General features: G+C 33.8%; 1 protein-coding gene across 1 annotated transcript in view; it reads right to left on the bottom strand.

The window, feature by feature from the left end:
• The window catches only part of LOC148360354 (neuronal acetylcholine receptor subunit beta-2-like), a 66,329-nt gene that overhangs the window by 6,911 nt on the left and 33,392 nt on the right, over window positions 1–26,026 (bottom strand). The window contains exon 4 of the mRNA XM_088343948.1: window positions 2,771–2,880. Coding sequence (XP_088200074.1) covers window positions 2,771–2,880 — 110 coding nt within the window. The remainder of the gene's footprint in view (window positions 1–2,770; window positions 2,881–26,026) is intronic.

The raw sequence follows: 26,026 nt of genomic DNA, 5'->3' as shown, positions 1-26,026 counted from the left end.
GATCTGTTTTGATCTCGACCACGTCTGCTCTCCCGCCCCGAATAACGATCCGTTTTTGATCTCAACCACTTCTGCTCTCCCGTCCCGAATAACGATCCGTTTTTGATCTCGACCACGCCTGCTCTCCCGTTCCGAAATACGACCTGTCCTGATTTTTTACTCCTGTTTGCCTCCCGTGACGATCTGTTTTGATCTCGACCACGTCTGCTCTCCTGTCCCGAATTACGACCTGTTTTGATCTCGACCACGTCTGTTCTCCCGTCCCAAATAACGATCCGTTTTTGACCTCGACCACGTCTGCTCTCCCGTCCCAAATTATGACCTGTCCTGATTTTTGCTCCTGTTTGCCTCCTATTACGATCTGTTTTGATCTCCACCACGTCTGCTCTCCCATCCCGAATTACGACCTGTTTTGATCTCGACCACGTACGCTCTCCCGTCCCGAATAACGATCCGTTTTTGATCTCGACCACGTCTACTCTCCTGTCCCGAATTACGACCTGTCCTGATTTTTGCTCCTGTTTGCCTCCCATTACGATCTGTTTTGATCTCGACCACGTCTGCTCTCCCATCCCGAATTACGACCTGTTTTGATCTCGACCACGTACGCTCTCCCGTCCCGAATAACGATCCGTTTTTGATCTCAACCACGTCTACTCTCCTGTCCCGAATTACGACCTGTCCTGATTTTTGCTCCTGTTTGCCTCCCTCTACGATCTGTTTTGATCTCGTCCACGTCTGTTCTCCCGTCCCGAATTACGTCCTGTTTTGATCTCGCCCAGGTCTACTCTCTTCTCCTGGCTTTGGACTTGTTTCCGATCCCGAGGCAATCCTTTCCCTTCTTCCCAATAAAACTGTGAGAAACGTTACGCAAGTGGGTCCCGTTTCCGTTCTGGTCCTGACAATTCTCTCCACTATACCACATCGAAATTACATTATGACTACGTCTCCAAATGATGACCTGCTATTGGTTTACATTACGGCATTTTAGAAATCCTGATAGGCTATTGGCTGAACTTCTTCCCACAATGCCTTTCTGTTAGTTCATTTTCAAAATCTTCTAAATTTTATAAAGTCAAGTCAAGTTGTTTGCACTGTAATTGATTTACTATTGTATTAAATCCATATTTTAAAATAAAACTGTGAGAAACGTTACGCGAGTGGGTTCTGTTTCCGTTCTGGTCATGACAATACCTGCCAGGGCGGCCATTTTGTAAAGGTTCCTTTCGACTTGACCAGAGCTACAAACAATGCATTATAGATACGTAGACCATCAATTATAAAGTAGGTCATGAATCGAAAATGTCCTTTACTTTCCGGGGGAGGAACGAGTAAGTTTCGTCTCCATTGGCCGAGCGCCATCTTTTTTTTCTCCGTTTTGCTGAGTGTGCGCCCATGATGCCTAGCAACAATCTGCCCTCATTCAAATTTCGTAGCGGCTAGGCTAACCAGAACACGAGCTAATCATTTTTCTTCTCTTAATTTTGAATTTTGGGGATAAAAACATCCCCAAAATATCACCATAGAATGGCTTAGTATTTGCCTGATATCAATACCTAGTATCAGTATTTGCCTGTACTGTCACGAACCAGAACAGGATCAGGACCCAAACGCGTGACGTTCTCACACAAGCCTTTTATTTTACGGGGAAATGGGGAGTCATGCACGTTAGGCAGCGGTCTGGCGTGAAAAGACAGGAAGCCAGAGGCCGACGAGATCGATACCAATTGCCCGAGTGGATAACGGACAGATGGGGCCGATACCGGACAGGACGGGACAGACAGGATTTATATCAAAACAGGAAATCGCCCACTCCTAAATTTGATTTTTTTGTTTTTGTTTTGGGACCGTGACAAATAAACAACCTTTTTCAAAATAGCGAAGATAATTTAAACCAGATTTAAATAGTCAGTATCAGTTAAAATTGTCAAGAACCAGAACAGGATCAGGACCCAAACGCGTGACGTTCTCACACAAGCCTTTTATTTTACGGGGAAATGGGGAGTCATGCATGTTAGGCATCGGTCTGGCATGAAATGATAGGAAGCCAGAGGCCGACGAGATCGATACCAATTGCCCGAGTGGATATCGGACAGATGGGGCCGATACCGGACAGGACAGGGCAGACATGATTGATATCAAAACAGGAAATGTCCACTCCAAAATTTGATAATTTTTTTGTTTTGGGACCGTGTCAAATAAACAACCGTTTTCAAAACAGCGAAGATAATTTAAACCAGATTTAAATAGTCAGTATCAGTTAAAATTGTCAAGAACCAGAACAGGATCAGGACCCAAACGCGTGACGTTCTCACACAAGCCTTTTATTTTACGAGAAAATGGGTAGTCATGCACGTTAGGCAGCGGTCTGGCGTGAAATGATAGGAAGCCAGAGGCCGACGAGATCGATACCAATTGCCCGAGTGGATATCGGACAGGTGGGGCCGATACTGGACAGGACGGGACAGACAGGGCGTGAACATTTCATCGTCATGTGGGAGAACCCTGGGGCCCCCGAGTCTCCTGCACACAATTGTAATTTGGCACGGCAGAAAGCTCCAATTTGTTCAACTCTTTGATTAGACGAAATAAATTAATTCGGAGTCAGATTTCCGGCTAATTAAAGTTAAAACCTTACACCTTCTTAAATGAACCTTGTTTTTATGTTACCACTAGTAGACGCTAAATAATACCCGCTGTCCCTTTAACAAAATAAAAATGAGCTTTAAGACTGAAACTTTTGTTTATCTGTTCTTTGTTTTTGGCGTACTTGTTGTAGAGGACGATATCCGGCAGCCAAATGTGCTGAGTCGGGAGTCGAATTTTCTTGATGCCGTCGTAATCCTCGGGGTCCCACATTAACCTGTAATCGTTCCATACCTGCGTTTTCGGGAGAGGAAAAAAAATTTGGAAAATATAAGATAGAAACCAGATCATCGATAATTGATTGACTAATTGTTCGTCAATCATTCTCAACATTCAGTTTTATTTGCCATTTTTTTGTTTTGTTTTGCAAAATATTTATAAATACATATTGTTGTATTTCCTTTTCGTATGTCGTTTGGACAAACAATATGTCATTTCTCTCTCTCTGCATTAGTATATTTTTTATTGATTATTGCTAGCTTGATGCTAAGATAATGCCACTAGATAAGTGTCAAGTCAAGTCCTGTTTATTTGAGACACCCTTAATCACAAAGAATCTCAAAGGGCTGCACAGACCACAGATTATTACAAACCACAGACTATTATGACACCATTATTACACGAAAGAAAAAAATAGAACGGAAGAAAGAAGAGATAGAGAAAAAGAAAGGAAGGGAAAGAGAGAGCAAGAGCCAGAGAGAGAGAAAGAGATAAAGGGAAAGAGCCAGGGAGAGAAAGAAATAAAGATAGAAAGAAAGAAAGAACAAGAGATAGAGAAAAAAAGGGAGGGAGGGAGAGAAAGAGCCAGAGAAAGAGAGGGAAAGAGCCAGAGAGCAAACGAGAGAGAAAGAGAAAGAGAGACAAAGAGAGAAAGAAAGATAGAAAGAACACGAGATAGAGAAAAAAAGGGAGGGAAAGTAAAAGAGCCAGAGAGAGAGAGGGAAAGAGCCAGAGAGAGGAAGATTGAGAAAGAGATAGAAAGAGAGAAAGAGAGAGAGAAAGAAATATAGAAAGAAAGAAAGAAAGAACAAGAGATAGAGAAAAAAGGGAGGGGGGAGAAAGAGAAAGAAAGTGAGAAAGATAGAGACAAAGAGAGAAAGAAAGAAAGATAGGAAGAAAGAAAGAACGAGCGATAGAGAAAAGGAAGGGAGGGGGAGAGAGAGAAAGAGCCAGAGAGAGAGAGAGAAAGAGAGAAAGGAAAATAGAAAGAAAGAAAGAACGAGAGATAGAGGAAAAAAAGGGAGAAAGAGAGAGAAAGAGCCAGAGAAAGAGAGGGAAAGAGCCAGAGAGCAAACGAGAGAGAAAGAGAAAGAGAGACAAAGAGAGAAAGAAAGATAGAAAGAACACGAGATAGAGAAAAAAAGGGAGGGAAAGTAAAAGAGCCAGAGAGAGAGAGGGAAAGAGCCAGAGAGAGGAAGATTGAGAAAGAGATAGAAAGAGAGAAAGAGAGAGAGAAAGAAATATAGAAAGAAAGAAAGAAAGAACAAGAGATAGAGAAAAAATGGAGGGTGGAGAAAGAGAAAGAAAGTGAGAAAGATAGAGACAAAGAGAGAAAGAAAGAAAAATAGAAAGAAAGAAAGAACGAGCGATAGAGAAAAGGAAGGGAGGGGGAGAGAGAGAAAGAGCCAGAGAGAGAGAGAGAAAGAGAGAAAGGAAAATAGAAAGAAAGAAAGAACGAGAGATAGAGGAAAAAAGGGAGAAAGAGAGAGAAAGAGCCAGAGAAAGAGAGGGAAAGAGCCAGAGAGAAAACGAGAGAGAAAGAGAAAGAGAGACAAAGAGAGAAAGAAAAATAGAAAGAACACTAGATAGAGAAAAAAAGGGAGGGAGAGAAAGTAAAAGAGCCAGAGAGAGAGAGGGAAAGAGCCAGAGAGAGGAAGATTGAGAAAGAGATAGAAAGAGAGAAAGAGAGAGAGAAAGAAATATAGAAAGAAAGAAAGAAAGAACAAGAGATAGAGAAAAAAGGGAGGGGGGGAGAAAGAGAAAGAAAGTGAGAAAGATAGAGACAAAGAGAGAAAGAAAGAAAGATAGAAAGAAAGAAAGAACGAGCGATAGAGAAAAGGAAGGGAGGGGAGAGAGAGAGAAAGAGCCAGAGAGAGAGAGAGAAAGAGAGAAAGGAAAATAGAAAGAAAGAAAGAACGAGAGACAGAGAAAGAAAAGGGAGGGACAGAGAGAGAAAGAGGTAGAAAGAGAGAGAGAGAGAGAGAGACAATGAGAAAAAGAAAGATAGTAAGAAAGAAAGAAAGAACGAGAGATGGAGGAAAAAGGTAGGTACAGAGAGAGAAAGCGCCAGAGAGAGGGAGAGGTAAGAGCCAGAGAGAGAAAGAGAGAGATAGAGAGAGACTAAGAGAGAAAGAAAGAAACAAGAAAGAAAGAATGAGAGATAGAGTAAAAGAAAGAAGAAAAAGAAAAAGAAAGAGGGGTAAGAGAGCTAGAGAGAGATCTTAGCCTGGCTTCAAAATGGGACAGATGTTAAGAAAGTGAGAGTGGTGTGGAGGTACTATCTTTATCTATCGGGAGTTCAATCGGTTCAGGTGTCTCTATTACACTCCCAGGGTTGTGGGTTCAATCCCCAGTCCATTCAGTACAAAATCTCGAGGTTGGGGTTTGGGTTTGAGTTTTAATTAAAGTTATGGTTTCCGGTGGAACTGGTCTTGGGCAAGGGTGGGGTTCTGGTTGGAGCTGGAGTAAGGATTTTTGAAGGAGTTAGGGTTAGGGGTTTTGCCAGAATTAGGTAGGAGTTATGGTTTGTCGGTGAGTGTTCCAGCTTAGGTTAGGGTTTTGGTTGGAGTGAGGGTTCAAGCTGCAAATAGGGTTACGGTTTTTGTTTTCTTCGAAAATCGTTGTAAGGAGTTTGGAGGATGGAAAGAGGACGAAAACATTCTGAGAAAACATTGTCAATTCCTGGAAGCATGTTATTGCTCCGGAGGGTATAAGAAAGCTGATTGTCTCTTAGACGAGTGAGAACACTGACGAACACCAATAAACAACTTCTCCCTCTCCCGTATTCTGTACTTTTGTGCATATTTCTGGTCTGCTCTGAAACCCAGAGTTGTGGTTAGAAATTTGAGTCATTTTTGTAATAGTAGTGGTAGCTCGGGTAAAGCGCATGCATTGCACTTCCAGTGTTGAGGGTTCAATCCCCAATCAATTTAATGCAAATTTTGAGTTTGGGATTTCGGTTGGAGCTTAGTTTCGAATTTTCGATAGAGTTAGTTTTTTTTTTGCTGGAACTGGTCGGAGACGTGGTTTGTCAGTTATTGTTGGAGCAAGGGTGGGGTTGTGGTCGGAGCTGAAGTAAGGATTTTTGTAGGGGATAGGATTAGGGTTTTGCCGGAGTTAAGTTGGAGCCATGGTTTGTCAGTTAGTGTTGGAGCTTAGGTTAAGGTTTTGGAGTTAGGGTTCAGGCTGCTGCTAGGGTTATGGGTTTGTCTGAACCCAGAGTTATGGTTAGAGATTCGGTTCATCTCAGTAACAGCACTGGGACTTCTGGTAAAGTACCTGAACTACACTTCTGGGGTTGTGGGTTCAATCCCCAATCAAATTTTGAGTTTAGAATTTTGGTTGCAGCTCAGTTTCAGGTTTTAGATAGTTAGTTTTTTTTTTTTTGCTGTAACTGGTTGGAGATATGTTTTGTCAGTTACTGTTGGAGCAAGGATAGGGTTTTGGTTGGAGCTTGAGTAAGGATTTTTTCGGGGGAGCCTGAGAAATATGCCCCAAAATATGCACAAAAGTACACAGAAGTCTTGGCGGGAGAGGGAGAAGCGGTTTATTTCGTTCGTCAGAGTCCAAAACAGAGTTCTCATTCGTCTAAAAGACAATCAGCTTTTTTATACCCTCAGACAACATCTCATGTTACTTAGCGCACTTGTTTTTTCCTCAATGTGCATGCTTTCCGGGAATTGACAATGTTTTTTCAGAATGTTTTTGTCCTCTTTCGATACTCCAAAGTTACTCGTCGGGGTCAGTCTGACATCTAAACTCCTATCAGCTTGCCAGGTGAATTTTGTTATTTCGCAAGCTAATCCAAACCTCAGGGAGTGTTTTTATTAATAACACTCCCTGACATCTAAACTCGGGAGAAACAAGCCTGGAATTTACCGTTTTAAACGAATGTGTTCTCCTTATGTCAAGCTCGACTACAATAAACCACAACAATTTTTGTAGGAGTTAGGGTTAGGGGTTTGCCGGAATTAGGTTGGAGCCATGGTTTGTCAGTTGGTGTTGGAGCTTAGGTTTGGGTTTTGGTTGGAGTTAGGGTTCAGACTGCAACTAGGGTTAGGGTTTTGATTGGAGCTAGAGCTAGGGTTAGGGTTTTGGTTGATCTCTGCAACAGCATTGGTAGCTCTGCTAATCTTAGCCTCTATTACACGGCAAGACAGTCAAGTTTCTAGAGTTAGGGTTTTGGGTGGTGATCAGTTTAGGGATTGGGTTGGAGCAAGGGTTGGGTTATGGTTGGGTCATTTTCGACATACTCACCATTTACGTTTTTTTTTTCAATATTTTCGACATTTAACATTTTCGACATTTTATCAACTTACATCTTTTTTTTTGGTTTTTTCAAAATACTAACCCCATACATTTTTTTCCGAAATTTTTGACATACTAACCCCTTTGTGGTTATTTTCGACATTTTCGACATACTAAACCCTTGCGTTTTTTTTTTGTTTTTTTTCCAAATTTTAAACATAGTAACCCCTTTGCTTTTTCTGAAAATTTGGACATAGTAACCCCTTGTGTTTTTTTTCGACATTTTTGACATACTAACCCCTTATGTCTTTTTTCCTGAAATTTTTGACATAGTAACCCCTTTGTGGTTATTTTCGACATTTTCGACATAGTAACCCCTTTGTTTTTTTTCGACATTTTTGACATACTAACCCCTTACGTTTTTGTTTTTTTGAAATTTTCAACATAGTAACCCCTTTGTTTTTTTCTGAATTTTTTGACATACTAACCCTTTATGTCTTTTTTTCTGACATTTTTGACATAGTAACCCCTTTGTGGTTTTTTTTTTGACATTTTTGACATACTAACCCCTTATGTCTTTTTTCCTGAAATTTTTGACATAGTAACCCCTTTGTGGTTATTTTCGACATTTTCGACATAGTAACCCCTTTGTGTTTTTTTTCGACATTTTTGACATACTAACCCCTTATGTCTTTTTTCCTGAAATTTTTGACATAGTAACCCCTTTGTGGTTATTTTCGACATTTTCGACATAGTAACCCCTTTGTTTTTTTTTCGACATTTTTGACATACTAACCCCTTACGTTTTTGTTTTTTTGAAATTTTCAACATAGTAACCCCTTTGTTTTTTTCTGAATTTTTTGACATACTAACCCTTTATGTCTTTTTTTCTGACATTTTTGACATAGTAACCCCTGTGTGGTTTTTTTTTTGACATTTTTGACATACTAACCCCTTATGTCTTTTTTCCTGAAATTTTTGACATAGTAACCCCTTTGTGGTTATTTTCGACATTTTCGACATAGTAACCCCTTTGTGTTTTTTTTCGACATTTTTGACATACTAACCCCTTATGTCTTTTTTCCTGAAATTTTTGACATAGTAACCCCTTTGTGGTTATTTTCGACATTTTCGACATAGTAACCCCTTTGTTTTTTTTTCGACATTTTTGACATACTAACCCCTTACGTTTTTGTTTTTTTGAAATTTTCAACATAGTAACCCCTTTGTTTTTTTCTGAATTTTTTGACATACTAACCCTTTATGTCTTTTTTTCTGACATTTTTGACATAGTAACCCCTTTGTGGTTATTTTCGACATTTTCGACATACTAAACCCTTGCGTTTTTTTTTTTTTTTTTTCCAAATTTTAAACATAGTAACCCCTTTGCTTTTTCTGAAAATTTGGACATAGTAACCCCTTGTGTTTTTTTTCGACATTTTTGACATACTAACCCCTTATGTCTTTTTTCCTGAAATTTTTGACATAGTAACCCCTTTGTGGTTATTTTCGACATTTTCGACATAGTAACCCCTTTGTTTTTTTTTCGACATTTTTGACATACTAACCCCTTACGTTTTTGTTTTTTTGAAATTTTCAACATAGTAACCCCTTTGTTTTTTTCTGAATTTTTTGACATACTAACCCTTTATGTCTTTTTTTCTGACATTTTTGACATAGTAACCCCTTTGTGTTTTTTTTCGACATTTTTGACATACTAACCCCTTATGTCTTTTTTCCTGAAATTTTTGACATAGTAACCCCTTTGTGGTTATTTTCGACATTTTCGACATAGTAACCCCTTTGTTTTTTTTTCGACATTTTTGACATACTAACCCCTTACGTTTTTGTTTTTTTGAAATTTTCAACATAGTAACCCCTTTGTTTTTTTCTGAATTTTTTGACATACTAACCCTTTATGTCTTTTTTTCTGACATTTTTGACATAGTAACCCCTTTGTGGTTTTTTTTTTTGACATTTTTGACATACTAACCCCTTATGTCTTTTTTCCTGAAATTTTTGACATAGTAACCCCTTTGTGGTTATTTTCGACATTTTCGACATAGTAACCCCTTTGTGTTTTTTTTCGACATTTTTGACATACTAACCCCTTACGTTTTTGTTTTTTTTAAATTTTCAACATAGTAACCCCTTTGTTTTTTTCTGAATTTTTTGACATACTAACCCCTTATGTCTTTTTTTCTGACATTTTTGACATAGTAACCCCTTTGTGGGTTTTTTTTTGACATTTTTGACATACTAACCCCTTATGTCTTTTTTCCTGAAATTTTTGACATAGTAACCCCTTTGTGGTTATTATCGACATTTTCGACATAGTAACCCCTTTGTGGTTTTTTTCGAAATTTTTGACATAGTAACCCCTTTGTGGTTATTTTCGACATTTTCGACATACTAACCCCTTACGTTTTTGTTTTTTTTTTAATTTTCAACATAGTAACCCCTTTGCTTTTTTCTCAAATTTTTGACGTACTAACCCCTTATGTCTGTTTTTTCGGAAATGTTTGCCATAGTAACCCCTTTGTGGTTAATTTCGACATACTAAACCCTTACGTTTTTGTTTTTTGTTTTTTGAAATTTTCAACATAGTAACCCCTTTGCTTTTTTCTGAATTTTTTGACATACTAACCACTTATGACCTTTTTTTCTGAAATTTTCAACATAGTAACCCCTTTGCTTTTTTCTGATTTTTTTGACGTACCAACCCCTTATGTCTTTTTTTCTGAAATTTTTGACATAGTAACCCCTTTGTGGTTATTTTCGACATTTTCGACATAGTAACCCCTTTGTGTTTATTTTCGACATTTTCGACATAGTAACCCCTTACTTTTTTTTTTTTTAAATTTTCAACATAGTAACCCCTTTGCTTTTTTTTTTAACTTTTTGACGTACTAACCCCTTATGTCTTTTTTTTCGGAAATTTTTGACATAGTAACCCCTTTGTGGTTATTTTTGACATTTTCGACATAGTAACCCCTTATTTTATTTTTTTTTAAATTTTCAACATAGTAACCCCTTTGCTTTTTTCTGAAATTTTTGACATAGTAACCCCTTTGTGGTTATTTTCGACATTTTCGACATACTAAACCCTTGCGTTTTTTTTTTGTTTTTTTTCCAAATTTTAAACATAGTAACCCCTTTGCTTTTTCTGAAAATTTGGACATAGTAACCCCTTGTGTTTTTTTTCGAAATTTTTGACATACTAACCCCTTATGTCTTTTTTCCTGAAATTTTTGACATAGTAACCCCTTTGTGGTTATTTTCGACATTTTCGACATAGTAACCCCTTTGTTTTTTTTTCGACATTTTTGACATACTAACCCCTTACGTTTTTGTTTTTTTGAAATTTTCAACATAGTAACCCCTTTGTTTTTTTCTGAATTTTTTGACATACTAACCCTTTATGTCTTTTTTTCTGACATTTTTGACATAGTAACCCCTTTGTGGTTTTTTTTTTGACATTTTTGACATACTAACCCCTTATGTCTTTTTTCCTGAAATTTTTGACATAGTAACCCCTTTGTGGTTATTTTCGACATTTTCGACATAGTAACCCCTTTGTGTTTTTTTTTGACATTTTTGACATACTAACCCCTTATGTCTTTTTTCCTGAAATTTTTTACATAGTAACCCCTTTGTGGTTATTTTCGACATTTTCGACATAGTAACCCCTTTGTTTTTTTTTCGACATTTTTGACATACTAACCCCTTACGTTTTTGTTTTTTTTGAAATTTTCAACATAGTAACCCCTTTGTTTTTTTCTGAATTTTTTGACATACTAACCCTTTATGTCTTTTTTTCTGACATTTTTGACATAGTAACCCCTGTGTGGTTTTTTTTTTGACATTTTTGACATACTAACCCCTTATGTCTTTTTTCCTGAAATTTTTGACATAGTAACCCCTTTGTGGTTATTTTCGACATTTTCGACATAGTAACCCCTTTGTTTTTTTTTCGACATTTTTGACATACTAACCCCTTACGTTTTTGTTTTTTTGAAATTTTCAACATAGTAACCCCTTTGTTTTTTTCTGAATTTTTTGACATACTAACCCTTTATGTCTTTTTTTCTGAAATACTTGACATAGTAACCCCTTGGTGGTTATTTTCGACATTTTCGACATACTAAGCCCTTACGTTAATTTTTGGGGGGGAAATTTTCAACATAGTAACCCCTTTGCTTTTTTTCTGATTTTTTTGACATACTAACCCCTTATGTCTTTTTTTTCTGAAATACTTGACATAGTAACCCCTTTGTGGTTATTTTGGACATTTTCGACATACTAAACCCTTACATTTTTTATTTTATTATTTTTCAAAATTTTAAACATAGTAAACCCTTTGCTTTTTTCTGATTTTTTTGACATACTAACCCCTTATGTCATTTTTTCTGAAATACTTGACATAGTAACCCCTTTGTGGTTATTTTGAACATACTAAACCCTTATGTTTTTGTTTTTTTTCAAAATTTTAAACATAGTAACCACTTTGCTTTTTCTGAAAATTTGGACATAGTAACCCCTTGTGTCTTTTTTCGACATTTTCGACATAGTAACCCCTTTGTGTTTTTTTTCGACATTTTCGACATACTAACCCCTTACGTTTTTTTTTTTTTTAATTTTGAACATAGTAGCCCCTTATGTTTTTTTTCTGAAATTTTTGACATAGTAACCCCTTTGTGGTTATTTTAAACATACTAAACCTTTATGTTTTTGTTTTTATCAAAATTTTGAACATAGTAACCCCTTTGCTTTTTTTCTGAAATTTTTGACATAGTAACCCCTTTGTGTTTTTTTTCAGAATTTTTTGACATACTAACCCCTTATGGCTTTTTTTCTGAAATTTTTGACATCGTAGCCCCTTGTGGTTATTTTCGAGATTTTCGACATAGTAACCCCTTTGTGGTTTTTTTCGACATTTTCGACATATTCAACCCTTACGTTTTTTGTTTTTTTTTTTCAAAAATTTAAACTGGGATTTGAACTGGGATCCCTTGATCCCAAGATGAGAGCTCTACCTCCTGAGCTACTACATAGTAACCCCTTAGTGGTTATTTTCGACATTTTCGACATAGTAACCCCTCTGTGGTTATTTTCGACATTTTCGACATACTAAACCCTTACATTTTTTATTTTATTTTTTTTCAAAATTTTAAACACAGTAACCCCTTTGCTTTTTTCTGAAATTTTTGACATAGTAACCCTTTGTGTTTTTTTTTGACATTTTTGAAATACTAACCCCTTATGTCTTTTTTTCTGAAATTTTTTCACATAGTAACCCCTTACTTTTTTTTTTTGAAATTTTCGACATAGTAACCCCTTTGCTTTTTTTTGAACTTTTTGACATAGTAACCCCTTTGTTGTTGTTTTCGACATTTTCGACATACTAACCCCTTACGTTTTTTTTTTGTAATTTTCAACATGGTAACCCCTCTGCTTTTTTCTGAATTTTTTGACGTACTAACCCCTTATGTCTTTTTTTTCGGAAATTTTTGACATAGTAACCCCTTTGTGGTTATTTTCGACATACTAAACCCTTACGGTTTTTTTTTTTCAAAATTTTAAACATAGTAACCCCTTTCCTTTTTTCTGAAATTTTTGACATAGTAACCCCTTTGTGGTTATTTTTGACATTTTCGACATACTAACCCCTTACGTTTTTGTTTTTTTTTTAATTTTCAACATAGTAACCCCTTTGCTTTTTTCTCAAATTTTTGACGTACTAACCCCTTATGTCTGTTTTTTCGGAAATTTTTGACATAGTAACCCCTTTGTGGTTATTTTCAACATTTTCGACATAGTAACCCCTTTGTTTTTTTACGACATTTTTGACATACTAACCCCTTACGTTTTTGTTTTTTTGAAATTTTCAACATAGTAACCCCTTTGCTTTTTTTCTGAATTTTTTGACATACTAACCCCTTATGTCTTTTTTTCTGACATTTTTGACATAGTAACCCCTTTGTGGGTTTTTTTTTTGCCATTTTTGACAAACTAACCCTTTATGTCTTTTTTTCTGAAATTGTTGACATAGTAACCCCTTTGTAGTTATTTTCGACATTTTCAACATACTAACCCCTTACGTTTTTGTTTTTTTTAATTTTCAACATAGTAACCCCTTTGCGTTTTTCTGAATTTTTTGACGTACTAACCCCTTATGTCTTTTTTTTCGGAAATTTTTGACATAGTAACCCCTTTGTGGTTATTTTCGACATACTAAACCCTTACGGGTTTTTTTTTTCAAAATTTTAAACATAGTAACCCCTTTCTTTTTTTCTGAAATTTTTGACATAGTAACCCCTTTGTGGTTATTTTCGACATTTTCGACATACTAAACCCCTACATTTTTTGTTTTTTGTTTTCAAAATTTTAAACCGGGTTTCGAACTGGGATCCCTTGATCTCAAGACGAGCGCTCTACCTCCTGAGCTACTACATAGTAACCCTTTGGTGGTCATTTTCGACATTTTCTACATACTAACCCCTTACGTTTTTTTTGTTTTTTTTTTATTTTCTACATAGAAACCCCTTTGCTTTTTTCTGACTTTTTTGACGTACTAACCCTTTATGTCTTTTTTTCTGAAATTTTTGACATAGTAACCCCTTGGTGGTTATTTTCGACATAGTAACCCCTTTTTGGTTATTTTCGACATTTTCGACACACTAACCCCTTACGTTTTTTTTTTTGTTTTTTTTTAAATTTTCAACATAGTAACCCCTTTGCTTTTTTCTGAATTTTTTGACATACTAACCCCTTTTTTGTTTTTTTCGGAAGTTTTTGACATAGTAACCCCTTTGTGGTTATTTTCGACATTTTCGACATACTAAACCCTTACGGGTTTTTTTTTTGAAAATTTTAAACATAGTAACCCCTTTGCTTTTTTCTGATTTTTTTGACATGGTAACCCCTTTGTGGTTATTTTCGACATTTTCGACATACTAAACCCTTACGGGGTTTTTTTTTTCAAAATTTTAAACATAGTAGTAACCTTTTGCTTTTTTCTGAAATTTTTGACATAGTAACCCCTTTGTTTTTGTTTTTGGACATTTTTGACATACTAACCCCTTATGTCTTTTTTTCTGACATTTTTGACATAGTAACCCTTTTGTGTTTTTTTTCGACATTTTCGACATACTAACCCCTTAGGTTTTTTTTGTTGAAATTTTCAACATAGTAACCCCTTTGCTTTTTTTCTGATTTTTTTGACATACTAACCCCTTATGTCTTTTTTTCTGAAATTGTTGACATAGTAACCCCTTTGTAGTTATTTTCGACATTTTCAACATACTAATCCCTTACGTTTTTGTTTTTTTTAATTTTCAACATAGCAACCCCTTTGCGTTTTTCTGAATTTTTTGACGTACTAACCCCTTATGTCTTTTTTTTCGGAAATTTTTGACATAGTAACCCCTTTGTGGTTATTTTCGACATACTAAACCCTTACGGGTTTTTTTTTTCAAAATTTTAAACATAGTAACCCCTTTCTTTTTTTCTGAAATTTTTGACATAGTAACCCCTTTGTGGTTATTTTCGACATTTTCGACATACTAAACCCCTACATTTTTTGTTTTTTGTTTTCAAAATTTTAAACCGGGTTTCGAACTGGGATCCCTTGATCTCAAGACGAGCGCTCTACCTCCTGAGCTACTACATAGTAACCCTTTGGTGGTCATTTTCGACATTTTCTACATACTAACCCCTTACGTTTTTTTTGGTTTTTTTTTATTTTCTACATAGAAACCCCTTTGCTTTTTTCTGACTTTTTTGACGTACTAACCCTTTATGTCTTTTTTTCTGAAATTTTTGACATAGTAACCCCTTGGTGGTTATTTTCGACATAGTAACCCCTTTTTGGTTATTTTCGACATTTTCGACACACTAACCCCTTACGTTTTTTTTTTTGTTTTTTTTTAAATTTTCAACATAGTAACCCCTTTGCTTTTTTCTGAATTTTTTGACATACTAACCCCTTTTTTGTTTTTTTCGGAAGTTTTTGACATAGTAACCCCTTTGTGGTTATTTTCGACATTTTCGACATACTAAACCCTTACGGGTTTTTTTTTTGAAAATTTTAAACATAGTAACCCCTTTGCTTTTTTCTGATTTTTTTGACATGGTAACCCCTTTGTGGTTATTTTCGACATTTTCGACATACTAAACCCTTACGGGGTTTTTTTTTCAAAATTTTAAACATAGTAGTAACCTTTTGCTTTTTTCTGAAATTTTTGACATAGTAACCCCTTTGTTTTTGTTTTTGGACATTTTTGACATACTAACCCCTTATGTCTTTTTTTCTGACATTTTTGACATAGTAACCCTTTTGTGTTTTTTTTCGACATTTTCGACATACTAACCCCTTAGGTTTTTTTTGTTGAAATTTTCAACATAGTAACCCCTTTGCTTTTTTTCTGATTTTTTTGACATACTAACCCCTTATGTCTTTTTTTCTGAAATTTTTGACATAGTAACCCCTTTGTGGTTATTTTCGACATTTTCGACATACTAAACCCTTACATTTTTTATTTTATTTTTTTTCAAAATTTTAAACATAGTAACCCCTTTGCTTTTTTCTGATTTTTTTGACATACTAACCCCTTATGTCTTTTTTTCTGAAATACTTGACATAGTAACCCCTTTGTGGTTATTTTGAACATACTAAACCCTTATAATTTTGGGTTTTTTTCAAAATTTTAAACATAGCAACCCCTTTGCTTTTTCTGAAAATTTGGACATAGTAACCCCTTGTGTCTTTTTTCGACATTTTCGACATAGTAACCCCTTTGTGTTTTTTTTTTCGACATTTTCGACATACTAACCCCTTACGTTTTTGTTTTTTTTTAATTTTGAACATAGTAACCCCTTATGTTTTTTTTCTGAAATTTTTGACATAGTAACCCCTTTGTGGTTATTTTAAACATACTAAACCCTTATGTTTTTGTTTTTATCAAAATTTTGAACATAGTAACCCCTTTGCTTTTTTTCTGAAATTTTTGACATAGTAACCCCTTTGTGTTTTTTTTCAGAATTTTTTGACATACTAACCCCTTATGGCTTTTTTTCTGAAATTTTTGACATCGTAGCCCCTTGTGGTTATTTTCGAGATTTTCGACATACTAACCCCTTACGTTTTTTGTTTTTTTTGAAATTTTCAACATAGTAACCCCTTTGCTTTTTTCTCAAATTTTTGACGTACTAACCCCTTATGTCTGTTTTTTCGGAAATTTTTGACATAGTAACCCCTTTGTGGTTATTTTCAACATTTTCGACATAGTAACCCCTTTTTTTTTTTACGACATTTTTGACATACTAACCCCTTACGTTTTTTGTTTTTTTTGAAATTTTCAACATAGTAACCCCTTTGCTTTTTTCTCAAATTTTTGACGTACTAACCCCTTATGTCTGTTTTTTCGGAAATTTTTGACATAGTAACCCCTTTGTGGTTTTTTTCGACATTTTCGACATATTCAACCCTTACGTTTTTTTTTTGTTTTTTTTCAAAAATTTAAACTGGGATTTGAACTGGGATCCCTTGATCCCAAGACGAGAGTTCTACCTCCTGAGCTACTACATAGTAACCCCTTAGTGGTTATTTTCGACATTTTCGACATAGTAACCCCTCTGTGGTTATTTTCGACATTTTCGACATACTAAACCCTTACATTTTTTATTTTATTTATTTTCAAAATTTTAAACACAGTAACCCCTTTGCTTTTTTCTGAAATTTTTGACATAGTAACCCTTTGTGTTTTTTTTTGACATTTTTGAAATACTAACCCCTTATGTCTTTTTTTCTGAAATTTTTTCACATAGTAACCCCTTTGTGTTTATATTCGACATTTTCGACATAGTAACCCCTTACGTTTTTTTTTTTGTAATTTTCAACATGGTAACCCCTCTGCTTTTTTCTGATTTTTTTGACGTACTAACCCCTTGTGTCTTTTTTTTCGGAAATTTTTGACATAGTAACCCCTTTGTGGTTATTTTCGACATACTAAACCCTTACGGTTTTTTTTTTTCAAAATTTTAAACATAGTAACCCCTTTCCTTTTTTCTGAAATTTTTGACATAGTAACCCCTTTGTGGTTATTTTCGACATACTAAACCCTTACGTTTTTTTTTTTTCAAAATTTTAAACATAGTAACCCCTTTCCTTTTTTCAGAAATTTTTGACATAGTAACCCCTTTGTGTTTATATTCGACATTTTCGACATAGTAACCCCTTACTTTTTTTTTTTTGGAAATTTTCGACATAGTAACCCCTTTGCTTTTTTTTTAACTTTTTGACATAGTAACCCCTTTGTTGTTGTTTTCGACATTTTCGACATACTAACCCCTTACGTTTTTTTTTTTGTAATTTTCAACATGGTAACCCCTCTGCTTTTTTCTGAATTTTTTGACGTACTAACCCCTTATGTCTTTTTTTAGGAAATTTTTGACATAGTAACCCCTTTGTGGTTATTTTCGACATACTAAACTCTTACGGGTTTTTTTTTTCAAAATTTTAAACATAGTAACCCCTTTCCTTTTTTCTGAAATTTTTGTTATAGTAACCCCTTTGTGGTTATTTTCGACATTTTCGACATACTAACCCCTTACGGTTTTTTTGTTTTTTTTAATTTTCTACATAGTAACCCCTTTGCTTTTTTCTGATTTTTTTGACATACCAACCCCTTATGTCTTTTTTTCTGAAATTTTTGACATAGTAACCCCTTTGTGGTTATTTTCGACATTTTCGACATACTAAACCCTTACGGGGTTTTTTTTCAAAATTTTAAACATAGTAACCCCTTCGCTTTTTTCTGAAATTTTAGACATATTAACCCCTCATGTCTTTTTTTTCTGAAATCTTTGACATAGTAACCCCTTTGTGATTATTTTCGACATACTAAACCCTTATATTTTTATTTATTTTTTTATTTTAAATCGGGATTCGAACTGGGATCCTTTGATCCCAAGACGAGCGCTCTACCTCTTGAGCTACTACATAGTAACCCCTTGGTGGTTATTTTCGACATTTTCGACATACTAAACCCTTACGGGGTTTTTTTTTCAAAATTTTAAACATAGTAGTAACCTTTTGCTTTTTTCTGAAATTTTTGACATAGTAACCCCTTTGTGGTTATTTTCGACATTTTCGACATAGTAACCCCTTTGTGTTTATTTTCGACATTTTCGACATAGTAACCCCTTACTTTTTTTTTTTTTAAATTTTCAACATAGTAACCCCTTTGCTTTTTTTTTTAACTTTTTGACGTACTAACCCCTTATGTCTTTTTTTTCGGAAATTTTTGACATAGTAACCCCTTTGTGGTTATTTTTGACATTTTCGACATAGTAACCCCTTATTTTATTTTTTTTTAAATTTTCAACATAGTAACCCCTTTGCTTTTTTCTGAAATTTTTGACATAGTAACCCCTTTGTGGTTATTTTCGACATTTTCGACATACTAAACCCTTGCGTTTTTTTTTTGTTTTTTTTCCAAATTTTAAACATAGTAACCCCTTTGCTTTTTCTGAAAATTTGGACATAGTAACCCCTTGTGTTTTTTTTCGAAATTTTTGACATACTAACCCCTTATGTCTTTTTTCCTGAAATTTTTGACATAGTAACCCCTTTGTGGTTATTTTCGACATTTTCGACATAGTAACCCCTTTGTTTTTTTTTCGACATTTTTGACATACTAACCCCTTACGTTTTTGTTTTTTTGAAATTTTCAACATAGTAACCCCTTTGTTTTTTTCTGAATTTTTTGACATACTAACCCTTTATGTCTTTTTTTCTGACATTTTTGACATAGTAACCCCTTTGTGGTTTTTTTTTTGACATTTTTGACATACTAACCCCTTATGTCTTTTTTCCTGAAATTTTTGACATAGTAACCCCTTTGTGGTTATTTTCGACATTTTCGACATAGTAACCCCTTTGTGTTTTTTTTTGACATTTTTGACATACTAACCCCTTATGTCTTTTTTCCTGAAATTTTTTACATAGTAACCCCTTTGTGGTTATTTTCGACATTTTCGACATAGTAACCCCTTTGTTTTTTTTTCGACATTTTTGACATACTAACCCCTTACGTTTTTGTTTTTTTTGAAATTTTCAACATAGTAACCCCTTTGTTTTTTTCTGAATTTTTTGACATACTAACCCTTTATGTCTTTTTTTCTGACATTTTTGACATAGTAACCCCTGTGTGGTTTTTTTTTTGACATTTTTGACATACTAACCCCTTATGTCTTTTTTCCTGAAATTTTTGACATAGTAACCCCTTTGTGGTTATTTTCGACATTTTCGACATAGTAACCCCTTTGTTTTTTTTTCGACATTTTTGACATACTAACCCCTTACGTTTTTGTTTTTTTGAAATTTTCAACATAGTAACCCCTTTGTTTTTTTCTGAATTTTTTGACATACTAACCCTTTATGTCTTTTTTTCTGAAATACTTGACATAGTAACCCCTTGGTGGTTATTTTCGACATTTTCGACATACTAAGCCCTTACGTTAATTTTTGGGGGGGAAATTTTCAACATAGTAACCCCTTTGCTTTTTTTCTGATTTTTTTGACATACTAACCCCTTATGTCTTTTTTTTCTGAAATACTTGACATAGTAACCCCTTTGTGGTTATTTTGGACATTTTCGACATACTAAACCCTTACATTTTTTATTTTATTATTTTTCAAAATTTTAAACATAGTAAACCCTTTGCTTTTTTCTGATTTTTTTGACATACTAACCCCTTATGTCATTTTTTCTGAAATACTTGACATAGTAACCCCTTTGTGGTTATTTTGAACATACTAAACCCTTATGTTTTTGTTTTTTTTCAAAATTTTAAACATAGTAACCACTTTGCTTTTTCTGAAAATTTGGACATAGTAACCCCTTGTGTCTTTTTTCGACATTTTCGACATAGTAACCCCTTTGTGTTTTTTTTCGACATTTTCGACATACTAACCCCTTACGTTTTTTTTTTTTTTAATTTTGAACATAGTAGCCCCTTATGTTTTTTTTCTGAAATTTTTGACATAGTAACCCCTTTGTGGTTATTTTAAACATACTAAACCTTTATGTTTTTGTTTTTATCAAAATTTTGAACATAGTAACCCCTTTGCTTTTTTTCTGAAATTTTTGACATAGTAACCCCTTTGTGTTTTTTTTCAGAATTTTTTGACATACTAACCCCTTATGGCTTTTTTTCTGAAATTTTTGACATCGTAGCCCCTTGTGGTTATTTTCGAGATTTTCGACATAGTAACCCCTTTGTGGTTTTTTTCGACATTTTCGACATATTCAACCCTTACGTTTTTTGTTTTTTTTTTTCAAAAATTTAAACTGGGATTTGAACTGGGATCCCTTGATCCCAAGATGAGAGCTCTACCTCCTGAGCTACTACATAGTAACCCCTTAGTGGTTATTTTCGACATTTTCGACATAGTAACCCCTCTGTGGTTATTTTCGACATTTTCGACATACTAAACCCTTACATTTTTTATTTTATTTTTTTTCAAAATTTTAAACACAGTAACCCCTTTGCTTTTTTCTGAAATTTTTGACATAGTAACCCTTTGTGTTTTTTTTTGACATTTTTGAAATACTAACCCCTTATGTCTTTTTTTCTGAAATTTTTTCACATAGTAACCCCTTACTTTTTTTTTTTGAAATTTTCGACATAGTAACCCCTTTGCTTTTTTTTGAACTTTTTGACATAGTAACCCCTTTGTTGTTGTTTTCGACATTTTCGACATACTAACCCCTTACGTTTTTTTTTTGTAATTTTCAACATGGTAACCCCTCTGCTTTTTTCTGAATTTTTTGACGTACTAACCCCTTATGTCTTTTTTTTCGGAAATTTTTGACATAGTAACCCCTTTGTGGTTATTTTCGACATACTAAACCCTTACGGTTTTTTTTTTTCAAAATTTTAAACATAGTAACCCCTTTCCTTTTTTCTGAAATTTTTGACATAGTAACCCCTTTGTGGTTATTTTTGACATTTTCGACATACTAACCCCTTACGTTTTTGTTTTTTTTTTAATTTTCAACATAGTAACCCCTTTGCTTTTTTCTCAAATTTTTGACGTACTAACCCCTTATGTCTGTTTTTTCGGAAATTTTTGACATAGTAACCCCTTTGTGGTTATTTTCAACATTTTCGACATAGTAACCCCTTTGTTTTTTTACGACATTTTTGACATACTAACCCCTTACGTTTTTGTTTTTTTGAAATTTTCAACATAGTAACCCCTTTGCTTTTTTTCTGAATTTTTTGACATACTAACCCCTTATGTCTTTTTTTCTGACATTTTTGACATAGTAACCCCTTTGTGGGTTTTTTTTTTGCCATTTTTGACAAACTAACCCTTTATGTCTTTTTTTCTGAAATTGTTGACATAGTAACCCCTTTGTAGTTATTTTCGACATTTTCTACATACTAACCCCTTACGTTTTTTTTGTTTTTTTTTTATTTTCTACATAGAAACCCCTTTGCTTTTTTCTGACTTTTTTGACGTACTAACCCTTTATGTCTTTTTTTCTGAAATTTTTGACATAGTAACCCCTTGGTGGTTATTTTCGACATAGTAACCCCTTTTTGGTTATTTTCGACATTTTCGACACACTAACCCCTTACGTTTTTTTTTTTGTTTTTTTTTAAATTTTCAACATAGTAACCCCTTTGCTTTTTTCTGAATTTTTTGACATACTAACCCCTTTTTTGTTTTTTTCGGAAGTTTTTGACATAGTAACCCCTTTGTGGTTATTTTCGACATTTTCGACATACTAAACCCTTACGGGTTTTTTTTTTGAAAATTTTAAACATAGTAACCCCTTTGCTTTTTTCTGATTTTTTTGACATGGTAACCCCTTTGTGGTTATTTTCGACATTTTCGACATACTAAACCCTTACGGGGTTTTTTTTTTCAAAATTTTAAACATAGTAGTAACCTTTTGCTTTTTTCTGAAATTTTTGACATAGTAACCCCTTTGTTTTTGTTTTTGGACATTTTTGACATACTAACCCCTTATGTCTTTTTTTCTGACATTTTTGACATAGTAACCCTTTTGTGTTTTTTTTCGACATTTTCGACATACTAACCCCTTAGGTTTTTTTTGTTGAAATTTTCAACATAGTAACCCCTTTGCTTTTTTTCTGATTTTTTTGACATACTAACCCCTTATGTCTTTTTTTCTGAAATTGTTGACATAGTAACCCCTTTGTAGTTATTTTCGACATTTTCAACATACTAATCCCTTACGTTTTTGTTTTTTTTAATTTTCAACATAGCAACCCCTTTGCGTTTTTCTGAATTTTTTGACGTACTAACCCCTTATGTCTTTTTTTTCGGAAATTTTTGACATAGTAACCCCTTTGTGGTTATTTTCGACATACTAAACCCTTACGGGTTTTTTTTTTCAAAATTTTAAACATAGTAACCCCTTTCTTTTTTTCTGAAATTTTTGACATAGTAACCCCTTTGTGGTTATTTTCGACATTTTCGACATACTAAACCCCTACATTTTTTGTTTTTTGTTTTCAAAATTTTAAACCGGGTTTCGAACTGGGATCCCTTGATCTCAAGACGAGCGCTCTACCTCCTGAGCTACTACATAGTAACCCTTTGGTGGTCATTTTCGACATTTTCTACATACTAACCCCTTACGTTTTTTTTGTTTTTTTTTTATTTTCTACATAGAAACCCCTTTGCTTTTTTCTGACTTTTTTGACGTACTAACCCTTTATGTCTTTTTTTCTGAAATTTTTGACATAGTAACCCCTTGGTGGTTATTTTCGACATAGTAACCCCTTTTTGGTTATTTTCGACATTTTCGACACACTAACCCCTTACGTTTTTTTTTTTGTTTTTTTTTAAATTTTCAACATAGTAACCCCTTTGCTTTTTTCTGAATTTTTTGACATACTAACCCCTTTTTTGTTTTTTTCGGAAGTTTTTGACATAGTAACCCCTTTGTGGTTATTTTCGACATTTTCGACATACTAAACCCTTACGGGTTTTTTTTTTGAAAATTTTAAACATAGTAACCCCTTTGCTTTTTTCTGATTTTTTTGACATGGTAACCCCTTTGTGGTTATTTTCGACATTTTCGACATACTAAACCCTTACGGGGTTTTTTTTTCAAAATTTTAAACATAGTAGTAACCTTTTGCTTTTTTCTGAAATTTTTGACATAGTAACCCCTTTGTTTTTGTTTTTGGACATTTTTGACATACTAACCCCTTATGTCTTTTTTTCTGACATTTTTGACATAGTAACCCTTTTGTGTTTTTTTTCGACATTTTCGACATACTAACCCCTTAGGTTTTTTTTGTTGAAATTTTCAACATAGTAACCCCTTTGCTTTTTTTCTGATTTTTTTGACATACTAACCCCTTATGTCTTTTTTTCTGAAATTTTTGACATAGTAACCCCTTTGTGGTTATTTTCGACATTTTCGACATACTAAAGTTTAGTAACTAAACCCTTACATTTTTTATTTTATTTTTTTTCAAAATTTTAAACATAGTAACCCCTTTGCTTTTTTCTGATTTTTTTGACATACTAACCCCTTATGTCTTTTTTTCTGAAATACTTGACATAGTAACCCCTTTGTGGTTATTTTGAACATACTAAACCCTTAGGTTTTTGTTTTTTTTTCAAAATTTTAAACATAGCAACCCCTTTGCTTTTTCTGAAAATTTGGACATAGTAACCCCTTAGTGGTTTTTTTCGACATTTTCGACATACTAACCCCTTACTTTTTTTTGTTTTTTTAAATTTTTTACATAGTAACCCCTTTGCTTTTTTCTGATTTTTTTGACATACCAACCCCTTATGTCTTTTTTTCTGAAATTTTTGACATAGTAACCCCTTTGTGGTTATTTTCGACATTTTCGACATACTAAACCCTTACATTTTTTATTTTATTTTTTTTCAAAAATTTAAACATAGTAACCCCTTTGCTTTTTTCTGATTTCTTTGACATACTAACCCCTTATGTCTTTTAATCGGAAATTTTTGACATAGTAACCCCTTTGTGGTTATTTTCGACATTTTCGACATACTAACCCCTTACGTTAATTTTTTGGGGGGGAAATTTTCAACATAAAAACCCCTTTGCTTTTTTCTGATTTTTTTGACATACTAACCCCTTATGTCTTTTTTTCTGAAATACTTGACATAGTAACCCCTTTGTTGTTGTTTTCGACATTTTCGACATACTAACCCCTTACGTTTTTTTTTTTTTGTAATTTTCAACATAGTAACCCCTTTGCTTTTTTCTGAATTGTTTGACATACTAACCCCTTATGTCTTTTTATTTTCGGAAATTTTTGACAAAGTAACCCCTTTGTGGTTAATTTCGACGTACTAAACCCTTACGGGTTTTTTTTTTTTCAAAATTTTAAACATAGTAACCCCTTTCCTTTTTTCTGAATTTTTTGACATAGTAACCCCTTTGTGGTTATTTCCGACATTTTCAACATACTAAACCCTTACGGTCTTTTTTTTTTTTTTTTTTTTAATTTTCTACATAGTAACCCCTTTGCTTTTTTCTAAATTTTTTGACATACTAAACCCTTATGTCTTTTATTCGGAAATTTTTGACATAGTAACCCCTTTGTGATTATTTTCGACATTTTCGACATACTAACCCCTTGCGTTAATTTTTTGGGGGGAAATTTTCAACATAGTAACCCCTTTGCTTTTTTTCTAAATTTTTTGACATAGTAACTCCTTTGTGGTTATTTTCGAGATTTTCGACATACTAACCCCTTACGTTTTTTGTTTTTTTTGAAATTTTCAACATAGTAACCCCTTTGCTTTTTTCTGAATTGTTTGACATACTAACCCCTTATGTCTTTTTTTTCTGAAATTTTTGACATAGTAACCCCTTGGTGGTTATTTTCGACATAGTAACCCCTTTTTGGTTATTTTCGACATTTTCGACACACTAACCCCTTACGTTTTTTTTTTTGTTTTTTTTTAAATTTTCAACATAGTAACCCCTTTGCTTTTTTCTGATTTTTTTGACGTACTAACCCCTTATGTCTTTTTTTTCGGAAATTTTTGACATAGTAACCCCTTTGTGGTTATTTTCGACATACTAAACCCTTACGGTTTTTTTTTTTTCAAAATTTTAAACATAGTAACCCCTTTCCTTTTTTCTGAAATTTTTGACATAGTAACCCCTTTGTGGTTATTTTTGACATTTTCGACATACTAACCCCTTACGTTTTTGTTTTTTTTTTAATTTTCAACATAGTAACCCCTTTGCTTTTTTCTCAAATTTTTGACGTACTAACCCCTTATGTCTGTTTTTTCAGAAATTTTTGACATAGTAACCCCTTTGTGGTTATTTTCAACATTTTCGACATAGTAACCCCTTTGTTTTTTTACGACATTTTTGACATACTAACCCCTTACGTTTTTGTTTTTTTGAAATTTTCAACATAGTAACCCCTTTGCTTTTTTTCTGAATTTTTTGACATACTAACCCCTTATGTCTTTTTTTCTGACATTTTTGACATAGTAACCCCTTTGTGGGGTTTTTTTTGCCATTTTTGACAAACTAACCCTTTATGTCTTTTTTTCTGAAATTGTTGACATAGTAACCCCTTTGTAGTTATTTTCGACATTTTCAACATACTAATCCCTTACGTTTTTGTTTTTTTTAATTTTCAACATAGCAACCCCTTTGCGTTTTTCTGAATTTTTTGACGTACTAACCCCTTATGTCTTTTTTTTCGGAAATTGTTGACATAGTAACCCCTTTGTGGTTATTTTCGACATACTAAACCCTTACGGGTTTTTTTTTTCAAAATTTTAAACATAGTAACCCCTTATGTCTTTTATTCGGAAATTTTTGACATAGTAACCCCTTTGTGATTATTTTCG

The sequence above is a fragment of the Urocampus carinirostris genome, chromosome 9 (genome assembly GCF_059441175.1).
Source record: "Urocampus carinirostris isolate Australia breed hairy pipefish chromosome 9, RoL_Ucar_1.0, whole genome shotgun sequence".
Taxonomy (NCBI): domain Eukaryota; kingdom Metazoa; phylum Chordata; class Actinopteri; order Syngnathiformes; family Syngnathidae; genus Urocampus; species Urocampus carinirostris.
Note: the sequence above shows the minus strand (reverse complement) of the source record. Positions and strands in the feature narration are given on the sequence as shown.